The sequence below is a fragment of the Erigeron canadensis genome, chromosome 6, assembly GCF_010389155.1.
Source record: "Erigeron canadensis isolate Cc75 chromosome 6, C_canadensis_v1, whole genome shotgun sequence".
NCBI classification, from domain to species: Eukaryota; Viridiplantae; Streptophyta; class Magnoliopsida; order Asterales; family Asteraceae; genus Erigeron; species Erigeron canadensis.
In genome coordinates this window covers 7,534,158-7,551,255 of record NC_057766.1, presented here as the reverse complement: position 1 = coordinate 7,551,255, position 17,098 = coordinate 7,534,158, and the positions used below count along the sequence as shown (strand labels likewise).

The following is a 17,098-nucleotide window of genomic DNA, read 5'->3' as shown; positions in this document are numbered from 1 at the left end:
TCCACTAATCATTATAACTTTCAAAACATCCATCAAAGAATACAACGATGCCATAAAAGGCAAAAGCTTTCCAAAAAAATCAACCAACGAAGAGAAAAGAAAAAGGCAAAAGCCTTTTTTGTGGTTAATGGCCTTTCATATCTCATCCAATAATCATCATCACACCCTTCATCCCATGTGAATGGGCCCAAGATACATGAAAACTAACGGCCCAAAATTAAACCAAAACTAATGGGTCCCACAGATATATATAATAATATGTATCTAATCCATCATCCATGCAACAGAAGTACACAGTCACACACACAATCACATGTTCCTGTTCGTTTTTCACGGTTCTCTTGGCGCCTAGAACTCTGTACCCAATACTCTCTTTTGCAGATCTAAGCAAATCATTCACTTGAATCATACTAAAAAGAAAAAAATAAAAAAAAAAGTTAGAAAAGAAAAATGGTGTATACAACTCTTCATTCTGGAATTCGGCTGAATTCACTTCCATCAGTATCTCATTGTGATCGAAGAACTGCTTCTAGTTCAAGTTGTTGTACTCATTTTTCATTTTTGTTAAAGAATTACTCATTTACTACTACTAATAGTAAGTCTTATTAACTTATCTATCTTGATTAATTTTTTTTACTTTTTTTTTTTTTTTACTTTTTGCAAGTTCAGTAGCAAGACACAAAAAAGGTCTAATCTTTGGGGTAAATAAGCCAAAAAGCTTAAAAATAAGTTAAGCCCATCTGGGTGTAGTGCAGTAAGGGCTGAACTTTTTATTATGTAGTGTAGCATTTCTTGAAATTGGTAATGGAATTAGTAGTAATCTGATATGATTATTAAAAAATTTGCTACATTTATTCAAATGCTGATAGGAATAACTTTTTAGGGTAAATTGCATAAGAAGTTACTAAAGGTTTTTGATTTCCAGTTAGAGATACTCAACTTTTCCTTTTTAGAAAGTTTACACAAGTTTATATCTTTTTAAACCATTGAAGGTTCTTAAAAAAGAGATTTGAACTTGAGTATCTCAATTGGGGATTGAAAATCTTTTAGTAACTCTCTGTGAAATAAAAATGAAATTTAGCAGTTGAATTGCAGATTCGGGTATATACCCATATTAGTTTCGTTATCAGCATCTTGTTCAATAAACGAATTTGGCATCTAGTTCCATGCCAAAACCCGGCATGGTGGGTGATGAAAGATTCCCCCGGATTATTTTTATTAGCTCAATTCTGTTTGTAAACTGTATCCTGTTATTTCTTTTCTTTTAGTGTGCATGTAGTTTCTTATAAGTTCTGCATTGTTATTGATGTCACTTGACCGTTATTTTATTATTATATATCTTCTGTGTAGAAAGGTTTTTAGCTGGAAGGTCCACATATGATCAGTCAGAGTCCCTATCTTTTATAGTTTCTGCTACAGAAAAACTGTTTGTTCCTGGTGCTAAAGGTGATGGTTCTTCAACTGAGCAATTGGAAGCTCTTGATGCAGATACCGAAGTATGTAACATGCGTTCACATTTTGTTTGTCATGTGTTTTCTACATATGTATATATTTTTTACATTTATGTAAAGCATGTTTTGTTGAACGATTTTAATCTAATAGCTACATTAACCGAAACCCAAATCAGTGTAACTTTTAGCTGATCTTCCATCTAATAGGCACAATCAGATTTTGGCCCGTTTCCCTTTTAGCTGAAATTTTAATTTTTACCTATTTGGTCTGTCAGGAATAAACTGAAACCCAAATCAATGCATTTATAACTTATAAGTAGGTCCCGACGTCCTGTAATTGCTACCTCTATCTTAAGGAGAACAATCGCAGACTAGAGCTTTATATGGAAGTCGTCAACAGTAGATCCTGAATTTCTGCTTAGGACATTTACTTTTTTAACACTACATTAAAACTCTTATGATATGACTGTGTGTTCCAAATGGAGTATGCAGGTCAACCTTAGACATCATGTAGTTGGCGGAAGCACATTAGCGATAGTCTTGGGATGAAAAGCTCTTGAATGGGAAATGAATGCAATTTTTTTGTTTTGTTTTTCGAAGAGTTTAGTTAATTATTGGTTTCAAATTAAATGATATTTGGTGTGAATATAAAAAAATTAAATGAAATTGTTTAGGGTTTGCAAAAGTTGTGTTGCCTGATAGTCATGAGTTGATAGGCTGATCGGTTGAACTATGACATGAAAATATTGTAGGGTGGCCTATTCTCTGCATAATATATTAGTTCAAGTATAAACGGATGAGAGTTTATCTATTTAGGTTGCCCGGGGAGGTGAGTTTTTTTAGTCAGATGTGTGCAGCCTAACCAGGGTATTGAATGACCGTTTTCGAACCTGTCCCTGGCCATCTCCAAGATTACACCTAGTGATATTGAACTTGAGACTTTTTGTAAAGAAGCACAAGATGGAAATAATGTATGACGAAGTTAGCCTGTATTGCAACTTGTCGGTGGGTCTTGTAATTACTGCATGATATATCTTCTAATGTTATTGAAGTTAAAGCATAGAAAATAATCATGCTTAATTCATGCGGATTTTATAAAACAACTATAACCAAGACTAATGTTGAATAGTGCTCATGATTTTAATATATTTGGCCAATGAAGGAGTTGTAGGGTTAATGTATCGAAGATAAGAGCTGTTAAGTTTTGGATTTCATAAATGGTTTTGAAATAATAAAAAGATGTCAGTTATGTTTGATGTCCAGTTCTGTTGGCATTTATTCTATGTTCATCTTTCCATAATATTAGGGGTGTTTGGATGTGCATCTTGGGATTAATTATTTGAATATTGCAACTCAAGTTGCAATAATCTGTTCTCATGTTTGGATAAGCTCATTCAGTTTTAGATTTTTTCTTATATATATGGATCAAATAATCAGTTTTATACTATCAACAAATTGATTCCTAATTCTTCTATGATTTTTTGCACAAGAATGATCTGTATATTTGTATAAACAATTTTCTTTTCAAACACTAAAACTGACTATCCGGTTATCTCATATAGCCCATGTTATTGCATATGATTATTCAGATTGGCCAGTGTCACATGGTTATGTCCACGGTGTTCAAATACTCTCTTAATACAATAGTGGTTATACTTTATTTAAGTAAATTATTTCTCCTCTAATCATTTGCATGGTGTGATTCTTTGGTTTAGATATCACCAAATGATGCCAGTTTAGATGAGGAAAGTCTAGATGAGGTACAACTTGATGACATGTCTGAGAAAGAGTATGTTACTTCACCTGTTTTGGTTGAGGATATTACAATTACAGAGGAAGAACCAATAGTTTCTTCAATTGACATTAGCAAAGAAAGTGAGGTCATCAGACAACTATCTATTCCTTCTCCTGGAGCTGGAAAGAGAATATACGAGATTGACCCACTTTTAGCAAACCATCGTCAACATCTAGAGTACCGGTAAGACATTTTCTTACCTTTTTGCTGAAGCATGTGCTGAACATGCAATGTTTGTGGGAAAATGTTGTTGGTTGACCCAAAAAGCCTCTTTTCAGAACCATCCTGGAGGTTTTATGCAGTAAAGTACACTTTCGGCAACTTTTGACCTATTTGACCTGTTTCTTTATGCTGCTTCTATTTAGTGTAATAATTTGACCCTTTGAATTCATACTTAAAATTGGTAGTATTAAAAGTTCGGATGAAGAATTATATTCTCAGCATCCCAATTTTTTTCATAATTATTATGCTTATCTAGTCGTTTTATTTTTCTAATTACCTACAGGTATTCACATTACAAGAAATTACGTGAGTCCATTGACAAATATGAAGGTGGTTTGGAGGCATTTTCTCGTGGTTATGAGAAGTTGGGTTTCACTCGCAGGTATTTCTAAATATATGTTGAGTCCATGATGTTAGTTATATAGTTATTACACCGAAGCTTATCTTTATTTTTGTTTTTAAATATAGTAAAAGTCACCTGACCTAACCACTAATTGACCAATCACAACTCTCCAATCCTTAAATTTGAACATTGTTGATGTCATTATCAATCTAATCATGAAAAAGAAATCCTAATAATCATTATCCAAATAAATTAGTATATTAGTATTTATATTATTATTTGTAGAAAAAGTCTCACTAATTTACTCTTTTTAACCTCTCTAAATACTTAATTTATAATTATTAGCTTTTATAGACATCAATTTGACAAAGTTTTCTTAATTTTCCATCATTTAATTAATTAAATTTTTTCTAACATATAGTTCAATGTTTTCAAATTATATTCTTTTAATTTGATTGACCTACATTTCTTACATTTAAATTTACATATTTAACAATTTATCTTATTTTGAAAATGTCATAAACAACCCGTGTATTTGACACAGGCATAAATCTAGTTATTATACAAAACGGAAAGTAATTTATGATTCAATGATATATATATGCTATAATCTATTTCCATTTGTTTTTCAAGGATGTGATCATTTACTATGCATCAGACATCCAAGCTTTGTTGCCTTCTGACTCAATATTTTTGCTATTCTCAAAAAAATATATTATTTGGTGTTGAGTGTACTGTACTAATCAATCTTCATTATACCTTTTTTTCTGGCCAGTGAGACAGGTATAACCTACAGGGAATGGGCACCTGGGGCTAAGGTTTGTAGTCTCTTTTATAACTATGAACTAAACTTTCGATCCTTTCTATGTAGAAGTGGCAAACTGGGTGTGTTGTGTGGGACTGTGGATTGGGTAACAGGTCAAACAGGTAATCTTTGGTATGGGTTGAAACAGGATAGGTCAGTATTCTGTCCTTTTTAAGGTTTTATTTATAAATAGTATGTTTCTTAAGTTGGGATTACAGAGGATATAGAATTTATTAGCATGAGAGTTCTTTCATTTGCATAAGTAATTTAGAAGATTATATGCATTAAAAATGTACTTTTTCTGACTTGTTACCCAATTGTCCTGTTTCCTAAAACGAAGCCATCCTGAATCAATCTGCTCAGAAGTTAGTAGTTCAGCACTTCTAAATTTGTACATTTTTTGTTGCAATGATCATTTTTTAATTCATGGATCTATTTTTTCTCAATAGTTCATATTAATAATAATTGTACTAGGATCAAAGCTTCTTTCTCAACTATATTTTTTAGAAAAGTTATAGCCCGCAAAAAAAAGGTTCCATAGACCATAAACACGCATCCTCATTTTATATGTAAAAGAGACGCTATATGTATATCGCAGTTACATTTTATGTTGAGAACATGAAAGATACTATTTAACTTTGTTTAATCCTGGAAAATGCATTCTAATATGATAAAATCATGTTTTTTTCTCACAATACTGTTTGTATATCTCTATACATTTGCTTGTATGAAACCTTCTTTCCCTGAATACCACATTAACAGCAGATATGTTTTTTGCACTGTAGTCCGCTTCACTTATTGGAGATTTCAATAACTGGAATCCAAATGCTGATGTTATGACCCGGGTATGTTTTCGATTGAGTTGTTACCCAGTGATGTACTTATCCTAAATCAATATCTAGTGCGTCCTTTTAAATTAAATATTCAGAAAGAATTACTTCTTCGGCGTACATGTAATTCTAAAGTAAAACATTGTTCACAATGAAAAATATAGTTTTGGAAAATACTCAGATTGAAACTTTGAAAATCAAAAACCAACTTTTCTGTTGGCCAGAGGGAGTACTAATCTTAACTTCTCTGATTTATGATACGGACAGAATGAATTCGGTGTCTGGGAGATATTTTTGCCGAACAATGCTGATGATTCTCCACCTATTCCTCATGGTTCTCGAGTGAAGGTAGAACATGCTTACCAAATTTTATAATAGTTATGTATTAGTGGTAGTCACAATGCTTATAATGATCTGTGACTTTATATAAATATGCTGAAAGAAAGATAGGACCCACAAAAGGGTGAATGTTAGGTCATAATTACCTTGAATGTGACGATGTAGATTCGTATGGATACTCCAACTGGAATCAAAGACTCAATTCCTGCTTGGATCAAGTTTTCAGTTCAGGCTCCCGGTGAGATTCCTTATAATGGAATATACTATGATCCCCCAGAAGAGGTATTTCTTCTTGATACAATTTCCATATTATGTTGTTCTATTCGTATTGACTATGCATGTTGAATCTTTGAATAGGAAAAATATGTGTTTCAACATCCTCGGCCAAGGAAACCAAAATCTCTCAGGATTTATGAAGCACATGTAGGAATGAGTAGTACGGTGCGTACCTCCTTTCTCTTTCATGATTTAGATTGAAGTTTAGCTGCATCTTTGTCTCTGTTTTCAAGTATTATGATGTCGATGGTCATATCTATTGTCCTACCATAGCATCAAGTTTTATAACGTGGTTAAGTGGGCCTAATGCTTCTACACTAAAATATTGGTAGAGGGACAGTGAAGGATTAGTTGTCTTTGACGAGGGTATGCATATGCATACATGGAAACATACAATTTATTATGGCAGTGTATACGCTGGTCAAAAATATTTAATCCGGCACAATATTCCTGTGGACATACCTACACGGAAACATACAATTCTTTGACTTTTTTGTGATGTAAAATAATATAAAAGTTGAGAAATAAATGGTGTTTAGTACATGTTCTGCATATGGTCTTTCATGATAGTGTGGATACCCTGGTATTAGTTCTTGGTTCCGCCACTATGCATTAGCACGTTGCTTATTTCCATGTAAGACATGATGTTATGAATGTGAATGACAGGTTATTATGACAAGTAGTGATTGTATTTTATCTGGTATAGGAGCCAATGATCAACACCTATGCCAACTTCAGAGATGATGTTCTTCCTCGCATAAAAAAACTTGGTTACAATGCAGTTCAAATTATGGCCATTCAAGAACACTCATATTATGCTAGTTTCGGGTAATTTCTTGATAGTCTTTCACCGTTTGCATGTGTACATGTTTGTTCACTCTTTAACAAAGGTATCGACATCAGCAGTTTGGAACGGTTGGGTAGCTGGTCGAAAGGATTAGTTTTTGTGATTTTGTCTGTAAGGGTGGGTTGTGGCAAACGAAAAACACTTTTTTCTACACAGCTGTTAATATGAAACTAAATATAGTGTTAAAAGCTATGTTATATGTATCAATTTTACACTTTGGGTGACTTCCGACCCGTTGGCCCATTTTGAACTACTTTAATTGACCATCAAAGATAAATTTTTAATGTGAAATGGCCCATTCATGAGTAAATGGGTCGAAATTGCCACCTACTTCCTATATATATTTGTGTTTCCATGTTACTCCTTTTTGCAATCCCATCACTCTAGTAACGTTTTTGGTTGATGATTGTTTGACACATTCTTCCCAAGTAAATTTATTATTATTTCGCTATATTTATTTATATTAAAATTTGGATATTTTCTGTTATGATATAGGTACCATGTGACAAATTTTTTTGCACCTAGCAGTCGTTGTGGGACCCCTGATGATCTTAAATCTATGATAGATAAAGCCCATGAGTTGGGACTGGTTGTTCTCATGGATATAGTTCACAGGTGATTATTGTTTGATCCTTATTGCTATCATTATGTATTTTGTCGTGGGTTAAGGATTTTTAACCAGGACATGACCTTCTATTGTACCCTTTTCCTGTGGTCGATAGATATACAATAACAATTTGTATTTTACTGTTTTGTATTATGAATCATTACAATACTTTAGTGCACTCTGACTTCTATGTAGGTCCAACCATTTTACTGTAATTTGCTTATTGACCCAAGTCCTGTACAAGTTTATGTTTATTAAATTGTCAGTTCAAATCAGATTACAATGGGAGAGAAAATGACGGCATTTTTCTCCAAGTCTCCAACAATATGGTATTGAGTCAAAACGGGGGTGCTGAGTGGGTTGGGTAACATAATGAAACATTAAAGTGCACTTCATTTGATGGTGAAGACTTCGTTACTAAAATTTTAGCATATTACTTTTGAATGAAACATTAAAGTGCACTTCATTTGACATACGTAGCCTGTTTTTGACCCATTTAAGGAATTCAAGTTTGCAAATTGTCCCGCTTGAGGTACTATATTAACTGCATCAGCCCAATCTAGTTGAATGGGTCAGAAATGCCACTTCTGAATAACCCATTTGAGACTTTTTCTATATTTAGCTTATAAGTAATTGATATAATGCAGCCACTCGTCAAACAATACTTTAGATGGTCTAAATATGTTTGATGGGACGGATAGTCATTACTTTCACTCTGGAGAACGCGGTTATCACTGGATGTGGGATTCTCGCCTTTTTAACTATGGACATTGGGAGGTAACATCTTTCGAGACTCTGCCAGGTCAATATTCTTTCGTTTTGAGAATCTGGATTTAATATATGAGTAATGATTCAGGTACTAAGATATCTTCTTTCAAATGCAAGATGGTGGTTGGATGAATATAAGTTTGATGGATTCAGATTTGATGGTGTGACTTCAATGATGTACACACATCATGGTTTATCGGTAAGATGCACGTATTGTATCTATTTGTTTCCCCTTATATAACATGAATCCACTATTAAAAGACATATTTATTGTTCCGCTATTGATGAAATACCAATACAAATTTGAGCCTGAAAAAGGAAATAGAACAGGATATGTGGCTGGTTATGAATCTTTGGGCTAACTTCTAATTATCTGTCCTTTGTTTAGGTTGGGTTTACTGGAAACTATGATGAGTATTTTGGGTTGGCAACAGATGTTGATGCGGTAGTTTATTTAATGCTGGTTAATGATCTCATTCATGGGCTCTTCCCCGAAGCCATCTCTATTGGTGAAGATGTTGGTTCTCTTTCGCCCTTCTCAATATTTTGGTTCCTATATTTCATTGTTCATCTTAAACCAAAATCAATATTTAAGACATGACTTCAGTTTATAAAATATGTAATATATGTGCATTTAAGGTGGAAAACTGAGTAGCTTGAATAATGTGTCAAAATGGATTCTGGCCAGATTGGGCGAATTTTAAATACAACTTATAACAGGAACAGTTACCTGCATCGTTTGCTGTCATTTAGGTGAATTATGGATCACAGAAGATTAGAATAGTTATTATAAAAATCTTTCTCTGTTTGGTTTAGAAGGAGGTTGACTGCCCTAGTAACACACTTTGGACTGACGCATATTTTAGCAATTATTTATCTTATTAAATCCATTCAACCTGTCAGAGATAAAACATAAAGCGTGTTTGTAGATTTTGTGAAAATAAATGTGGTTGTTGATATACTTACTCTAAACCATCTATGTGAAGTAGATTTCAAGTTGATTGTGATATCAAATATTACATTTAGTTTTGGGTATACAGTTGACAAGAACATGCTTGTTTTCCAATGCTTATATTTCTTGTTTTGATTTCCATGCAACCAGATTACGTAGATCAAGCCTTGTTTTGCAATGCTTAGATTTCTTGTTGTATTTCCAAGGTTATTTCAGTATCATAACCACTGTTGCAGTTTATTTTTATAATGAAGTCAGGTTGTGTTTAGCATGACTATTTTGATTTTAAATAAAAGTTAATATTTGAATACAGAAAGGAAGAAGCAGTGTGGAGGTGACAAATGGTCAAGTACTTTTAAAGGGGTCCGTTGGGCTTATATGGCTTATTTATAGTGAATCAAATGGGTCAAATCTAAAAATGTTGTTTGAAAAGCAATTGCCTTGAAAGTCATCCTAATTGTATTCTTAATGCTTATGCTTTCTAGTTATTTGCAATCATATTTTTAGCATTAACTTTTTAGAAAAATTTGACATAAATGTTTGCAGGGTAATGGATAACCCCAACTCAGCATGACCCATCCAACTGTGCTAAAAACAACCTGTTACACAACCTGGCCAATCCACCTGTTTGCCACACTAGTTATGATTTTGTTGATCTTAAATTCAATCTTGTCAGAGTAAATGAGTCAATGTGTATCTAAATTTCCAATTTTTCTATGCGTAAGGTACTAAGGTGTCGGTATCTTATATTTTTTTTTATGGCGGGTGCAGGTGAGTGGAATGCCAACATTCTGTATTCCAGTACAAGATGGTGGTGTAGGGTTTGATTATCGTTTGCATATGGCCGTTGCTGATAAGTGGATTGAGCTTCTCAAGTATGCAACTCCAAATTCTTTTGTCATATCAGAATTTAATTTTTAATTGGTGTTATGCTTATGTCAAAGTAATCAGATTTTCAAAAGCAGGTGAAACTTGTATTATGAGTAATTCAAAATTACCTAACACTCATAACCCAATAAACTGAGGGATTATCTGAATTGAGTTCCAATTTTTGAAGTCACTGTAAGTTAGAAACTCCCATCCAAACAACCCATTATACCATCCACACCTCATTCTATGAAAAGACATTGAGAGAAGATGAAAGTAGAGGAAAGTTATGAAAGTGGTGGGTTTGATTTGAGATGGCAATTTTTATCCATTCAATTATGAATGGCTGAATTCAGCTTGGATTTTATCTCAGAAGGCTGATATGGGCAAACTTAAAAGGTTTTGATAATAAACAAGAGGTCAAATGGGTAGACAATCTCAAGTGTTGTTTAGATGAATAGAACCTCTGAAATCACTTTATTCAAAAAACAATTGTTTCTGTTTTGACCACAAGTGTTTCGGATAACACAGCCTGACTTGTGTTGAGTTGTAAAAATTACCCATTACCTGACTCACCCATTTTGTCACTTTTATATTTAATGATTGTGTCTGCATGCATGTTTCTCAACAGTCCATTTTGCCCCACGGGCTTTTATTTTAGATTCTAGTAAAGCATGGGTGTTTCCCATCAGTTTTGTGTTGGTGCATTTTCACAATTATAATTTCTACTTCAGGTATTAAAATAGCTAAGAAAGTATTCCCCTTTTTCTATGAACCATCTGAAATTATATTTATATGTCCATAAAGTTTTTTTGCGAGACTTATTACTTTAGTGTTTGTTCGATCCACTTTCAACAAACTGAATGGTTGCCAAGTAAATAGTTAATTTCTACTGCTTGGTAGAATAGTCAGATTTTTATCTGAAACTTTTAATTGGGGGAACAAGTATTGGATGTTTTTCACTAGCCTATATCTACATGTACTTGTATACATGGCCCTACAAAATCGCATCTTGAATATTGTATTATTCTTTTGTATAGATTAAGGGATGAAGACTGGAAAATGGGTGATATTATTTACACACTTACCAATCGAAGATGGTCAGAAAAATGTGTTTCTTATGCTGAAAGTCATGACCAAGCGCTAGTTGGTGATAAAACTATCGCATTTTGGCTTATGGACAAGGTAAGTCTATTTTTTCTGCTAATCTTTGAGGTTTCCTGTGATCCAAACCTGTGCTATTCGGACATTGTACTTGAAGTAAATTTTATTTGGGTAAAATTGTCTTGCAAAACCTTAAAATTCTGACATAGCTGAATGGTGTTTATAATAGTTTCTAAAAGCTGCGTGATTACGGTTACTTAATAGATGGGTTGATCTAAATATATATTATCTCTATATAGCTTGATTAAAGTTTTAGATTTTCATTGTAATTCTGTAGTTTCTAGGATCGTATTTAACGCACTACAAGTTTATCATTTTTTCAAAAAATACGGATCAGTTCTAGACATTTACGATTAAAGATATAACAGAGATACTATAGTCGAATTTATCATGTGACATATAAAAGAGATTACATAAGGCCCTATATATAAACTAGACATTTACTCTTCAACACCTTGTATTATAAATAAACTTAATTATCTAACCTAACAAGTCGGCCCAATTGCAATCTCTCCTTTCTGTAGCTTTTTCCTAAGTTAGTGATTTTAATCTTAGTTATTAGAAATCAGATACCAAATGAGAAACGAAATGAAAATTATATTGCTATTATTGTATTAGAAATCAGATACCAACTTAGTGGTTGTAGCCCTTGCCTCTAGAGACAGAGGTCATGGGTTCGATCCTCATACCCAGCAAGGCTGGAGGTCCTTTTCTACCTTTGGTAGAACCTGGACAGCCTCTATACCTTTGGTAGGGGTAAGGCTGTCTACATCTCAACCTCCCCCATACACCGTCGAAGACGGTATTGGGACCCAAAACCCGTGGAAAATGGCATTGGGAGTTACTTTACTTTCTATATTATAGCTATAAGGAGTAGATAGTTATGGGTGTTAAAGAGGTTTTGGTTTCAAATAACGTTTATGTACTTCACAGGATATGTATGAATTTATGGCAATGGATAGACCCGCAACTCCTCTTATAGATCGCGGCATAGCATTACATAAAATGATCAGACTCATTACAATGGGATTGGGCGGAGAAGGATATTTAAATTTCATGGGAAATGAGTTTGGGCATCCTGGTAAGTCTATTCAGGGAAAATTGCATTTTGATAGGGATATTTTTTTGAAGCCTTCCATTGAGGGCAAAATAATGCCCATATTGAAAAATCAAGTAGACTATATGGTTCCGTCTTCCTTTACCCTTTTCTAAGTTAATGAAATTTTCACCTTATTTGAAGTAGGCTTTGTCCTAAATGGAAGAAATCAGGAAAGTATATGGCACATATAAAATATTCAAAATGAAAATTGCCGAAATTGATGAAACACGGTTTTATCCAAATATGTAATATTACCATGACACCAGCTATATGTCACATGACTATTTCATCTATAGTATCGCTAAATTTTCGCTAACTAAAATGATTATGGTACTGGATGTTAATTCCCGATTTCCTTTTAATCAGAGTGGATTGATTTTCCAAGAGCTGATCAAAGTCTTCCTGATGGGAGATTTATACCTGGGAATGGTAATAGTTTTGATAAGTGTAGGCGCAGATTTGATCTGGTAAGTGCTTCCCTTATTCATACTATCACATCAGTTTTCTTTTTTTGTTTTTTGAAAGTTGGTGGTTTCCTGTTTCTTCTCTCACAACTGGACCCGAAAATTAGATAAACTGGAATTTATTACTGTGTATTTATTACTGGAATTTCTAAATTAGTCATCATTCTTAAAGTCACAAAGATAAACTGATTTGACAATCAAAAAGTTACTATAGACTCTTTTTGCTTGGTAAAAGTGAAGCCACTACTAGATATATCTTTCAAGTTTCATCTAATATAGTTTTTATTATTGAAATGCATAGGGGGATGCAGATTACTTGAGATATCATGGTTTACAAGAATTTGATCGGGCGATGCAGCATCTTGAAGAAGCTCATGATGTATGTAAATTTGTGTGCAAATTAGCATATTTATTTTGTTATAAGGATTATTTTGACAATAAGATCAACTGTGGGTGGGCAGTTTATGACTTCAGCACACCAGTATATTTCACGGAAACACGAAGGAGAGAGAGTAATTGTATTTGAAAGAGAAGACTTGGTGTTTGTCTTTAATTTCCACTGGTATAATAGCTATTCAGACTATCGCGTGGGTTGTTTACACCCTGGAAAATATAAGGTACGCTTTGTTAATGTTATTTACTTCATGATCTATTTAAAAAATTTCCCTTCCAGAGGTGGTAAGTTACGTGGCTTGATATCTGATAACAGGTTTAATCAGGCTGATTGGGTTGACCATAAACAATTTTTGCCTTAATTTTTATAGATTTTTCTTAAACAATTGGTATGCAAACATGAAGTGTAAATTTGGTGAAAATAGTTTAGTAGTTTTTTTATTTTTAAAGTAGATGAATCCTCTACTGCCTGACCCGGAGGCGAAACACGGTCCTCATAGGGTTTTTTATACTTTGATTGTATATTGATAGGGTTGCAATGGGTGCATATTTATATATCTTAAATTTCCACACATGTAGCCACTACAACTACAATTTTCTCTAATAGTCTACTACACTCCATGCTAAGAACGAAAAAGCAGTAGCTTGGATCTTAATAAAAAGGACTTAGAAACATCCCCTATATCATCATTCGTCTATGCAATTATAATACTGGAAATCTTTTCGCAAACAAATGTAAAATTGACTTCCAAGTGGTTTGTTTGTGCGTAGAAAATGATTGTGCCTACAGGTAAATAGCACCTAAGATTATCAAACCATAATCATACAATTGGAAGCCCGCGATAAAAACTTTGGCCATGGTGTGATGTGGATATATGTCGGTGATGGGGAACAAAGTTGGTTCAGTCGGTGGGTTTTAGGGAATTGGTTTGCAATGTAGGTGATGATTGGGTAGTATGTGAAAGTGATGGAAATGTATAAGTTACTATGTGAAGGTGATGGAAATGTAAAAGTTTCAGGTTTGGAAGACATGATGTAGAGGATGAAGAAGTTGAATAGTTAAACAAGTGAGGATTGAACAATAGGACTAGGATGATGTAGAGGATGAAGAAGTTGAATAGTTAAATAGGTGAGGATTGAACAATAGGACTAGGATGGTGGAACAATACTCGTCATTTTTATTTTTTTTTGAAAGGTGTGGATCATTTGCTCGCAACAGGGGATCTAGCTTACGTCCGCGCTAGAGAGCCCCCTCACCCTCGATACCTAGTAGGAGGAGAAACCTCCAACTAAACTGATCGAAGGCACGACATTTAATTGGGGTAAAACCCTGCCCCCTCTGCAGGACTTAAACCTGCTTCACTGGAGGACTTTATTTGTGAAATTCCTTTAATGTCTTTCCCATGTCTCGAACCCGAGACCTCAACCACAGAGCTATGATGGGAAGTACACTCGTCATTTATTTAGTGGTTGTGTCGGCAATCACATGAGGTGTTGCTGAGGAGATGTAAGGACAAAATAGTGAAGGCTGGTGGGGACTTCATTAAAGTAAACATACCAAGGAATGCAAAAAGGCTCCACAAATAACTCAAAAACATCGGTAGGATACTATGCAAGCCAAACAACACCATGTAGTGGATTTCAAGTCCATTTTATGGCAGTTACAAAAACGAAATATGAGGAAACAGTCATTTGGAAATTGATTGAAAATATTTGAAAAGGTGATTTATGTGTCAATATTCAGGATGGCTTGTGTTTGATTTGGTATAGTGCCGAATGGATAGTGGCAAAAACATTGAGCAACGTCAAGTTGAGCATGAAAAGTGAGCTAGTTCAACGATATGTGAAATTTGATGTTGGAAAAAACTCTGCTGGTAGGACAAGACCGCTGATGAAAATTATCAAGTGAATTGAAAATTTTAGTTAAACTTTGAAGTTCACCACTCCAATGTGTTTGGACATATTTAGTTTATAGCTAATGATTTTCAACCATGGTTACAAAAGGTTGGTATGTGTCCTACACAACTAATCTTTGAGCTAAAGGATATATCTATGTGTTTCACGATGGAGATCAACACACTACATATATCTTATAAACAAGAATAGGGCCTATGATATCACATCAAACAAAGTCAGACATTTCGAAAATGGAAACCAACTAATGATGGTTTTTTGACGATTTTTCCATTTGATATGTGGTACATTATTAAGTTGATAAATGTTTGTTATTAGAGATCAACATACTTAACCCGATATTCTAATCAGGTAGATTGTCAAGTTGCTTGGGAGTTGGAACCATTTAATCCGGGTTGATTTGGTTTGATCATGCATTCTCTGCATATCTGAAAATTTATTTATGTGTATGTATGGTATGCATCTGTCCATCAGGTGCATACAGTCATACCCAGCAAAAACAGTTTGTTGTATGTTGCAGTTTTTTTTAAGATACATCAATGTAGTGCATCACGGTATACTATATATAATTATATATGTATATATATACTATACTACTATATAAAGCATCAACTACTCCCCCTTTTTCTCAAATTACAACTTTGAACTACCCAAAATACCCCATTTCTTTATTCACTAATTTAAACATCTCTACCTAATATACCTATAATACCTTAATGAAATAATTACAACATAAACCCTTCAACCCTTAAAATAACTACACTACCACCTTTAACATCAATTGCCTTAAAATTCACCATCATTGCCGCCCCCACCACCCGTGACCGCCACCGTTGGCAACACCACAGCCGCCACCACCACCATTCCGCGCCGCTACCTCCATCGCGACCGCATTGCGCGGGAATATGAATCGTATATTATAGTTCTTGTATTATTTTAAGAAGGCATATATAATGATTTGATGGCACTACTAGAGTACTATGTGCCCGAAGTATCCTGACATAACCAATGGCAACCCCTGGGGGGGTCCATTCCACTTCTGTTGTGATTTCTGACACAAGAACTCTTGTGTGATTTCTTCTTGCTTTTTATTCTTCTAGTATACGTCAAATTCGGAAAACCCTAACAATGCCTCTTTCAGATTGCCCTGGACTCTGATGCTACATTGTTTGGAGGCTTTGGTAGACTCGACCATGAAGCTGAATTTTTTACCTTTGTAAGTGATTTAATTTCACATTTCGTGATAAAAGGAATGTACTATCTGGTAAATATTGTTATAGGGGATTTTTGCTTTTGAGAGCAAAGATATGTTATAAATTCATGTGATAGAAGGGATTGAAAGGGACCCTTTTAGTCAATCCCTTCTCTAATTATCAACTCAAACATAGGTTCTTACATGTTGATTTATAAGCACCTTCACCCGATTTTTTTTTCTTTTATTATTAATTTTAACCAAAGCAGATGCACACAACTTGTTGAGTTCAACTCCATGCATCTTTTGCAGGAAGGAAATCATGACAACAGGCCACGATCTTTCATGGTTTATGCACCTGCAAGAACCGCAGTTGTCTACAAGCTTGTAACCGATGATGTCGAGCCCACCAATGTCGCCAAGTGACTGCTCTGAGTCTGACACTTGCAAAAAACTATTATACAAAACTGTCATTTCTGGCCATTGAAGAACGGTACCTAGAGGAACATAAAAGGAGAAGAAAAACTGGGAGGGAGACTTATTTGTAAAGTTGGTGCGCTCAAGTCTCGGATGTTGTAGGAGTTTTGGTAACTTTGTCCTTACTAGCCCTAATAAATTGCGATACAGTGTTCGGGTAGTCCAGATCTTCTTTGCAATGTATAGCTTTAGAGAACAAGTGTTATTTACACTAACATTGTAGCTTATAATATATCTATAACTATATAGTAAATAAATAAATTAATTTTCTTTATTGTAAACCAACCTGAGTT

General features: G+C 34.2%; 1 protein-coding gene across 2 annotated transcripts; it reads left to right on the top strand.

Annotated features, from left to right (window-relative positions):
• The first annotated feature begins 238 nt into the window (after positions 1 to 238).
• Positions 239 to 17,086, top strand: LOC122602585 (1,4-alpha-glucan-branching enzyme 1, chloroplastic/amyloplastic-like). 2 transcript variants are annotated; one of them, XM_043775185.1, is made up of 23 exons: positions 239 to 595; positions 1,351 to 1,496; positions 1,669 to 1,678; positions 3,192 to 3,429; positions 3,752 to 3,850; positions 4,587 to 4,629; positions 5,402 to 5,461; positions 5,714 to 5,794; positions 5,951 to 6,067; positions 6,143 to 6,226; positions 6,768 to 6,889; positions 7,404 to 7,523; positions 8,163 to 8,292; positions 8,372 to 8,482; positions 8,672 to 8,800; positions 10,007 to 10,110; positions 11,143 to 11,287; positions 12,200 to 12,347; positions 12,732 to 12,832; positions 13,131 to 13,208; positions 13,291 to 13,446; positions 16,278 to 16,352; positions 16,641 to 17,086. In XM_043775185.1, exons 1-23 carry the CDS (start codon positions 451 to 453, stop codon positions 16,752 to 16,754), a joined length of 2,556 nt encoding a protein of 851 aa, XP_043631120.1. In that variant the 5' UTR covers positions 239 to 450; the 3' UTR covers positions 16,755 to 17,086. The 2 variants fall into 2 exon arrangements, with proteins under 2 accessions (XP_043631120.1, XP_043631119.1); XM_043775184.1 differs by lacking the exons at positions 239 to 595; positions 1,351 to 1,496; positions 1,669 to 1,678 and having other exon boundaries at positions 3,173 to 3,429.
• Positions 17,087 to 17,098: the final 12 nt, after the last annotated feature.

Excerpts from the sequence above, each read along its gene's own strand:
- LOC122602585 (XM_043775185.1), top strand. The coding sequence starts at position 451 with ATGGTGTATACAACTCTTCATTCTGGAATTCGGCTGAATTCACTTCCA. Across the intron at positions 4,630-5,401 it reads AATGGGCACCTGGGGCTAAG|TCCGCTTCACTTATTGGAGA; the intron begins GTTTGTAGTCTC and ends TTTGCACTGTAG. Across the intron at positions 12,348-12,731 it reads AAATGAGTTTGGGCATCCTG|AGTGGATTGATTTTCCAAGA; the intron begins GTAAGTCTATTC and ends CCTTTTAATCAG.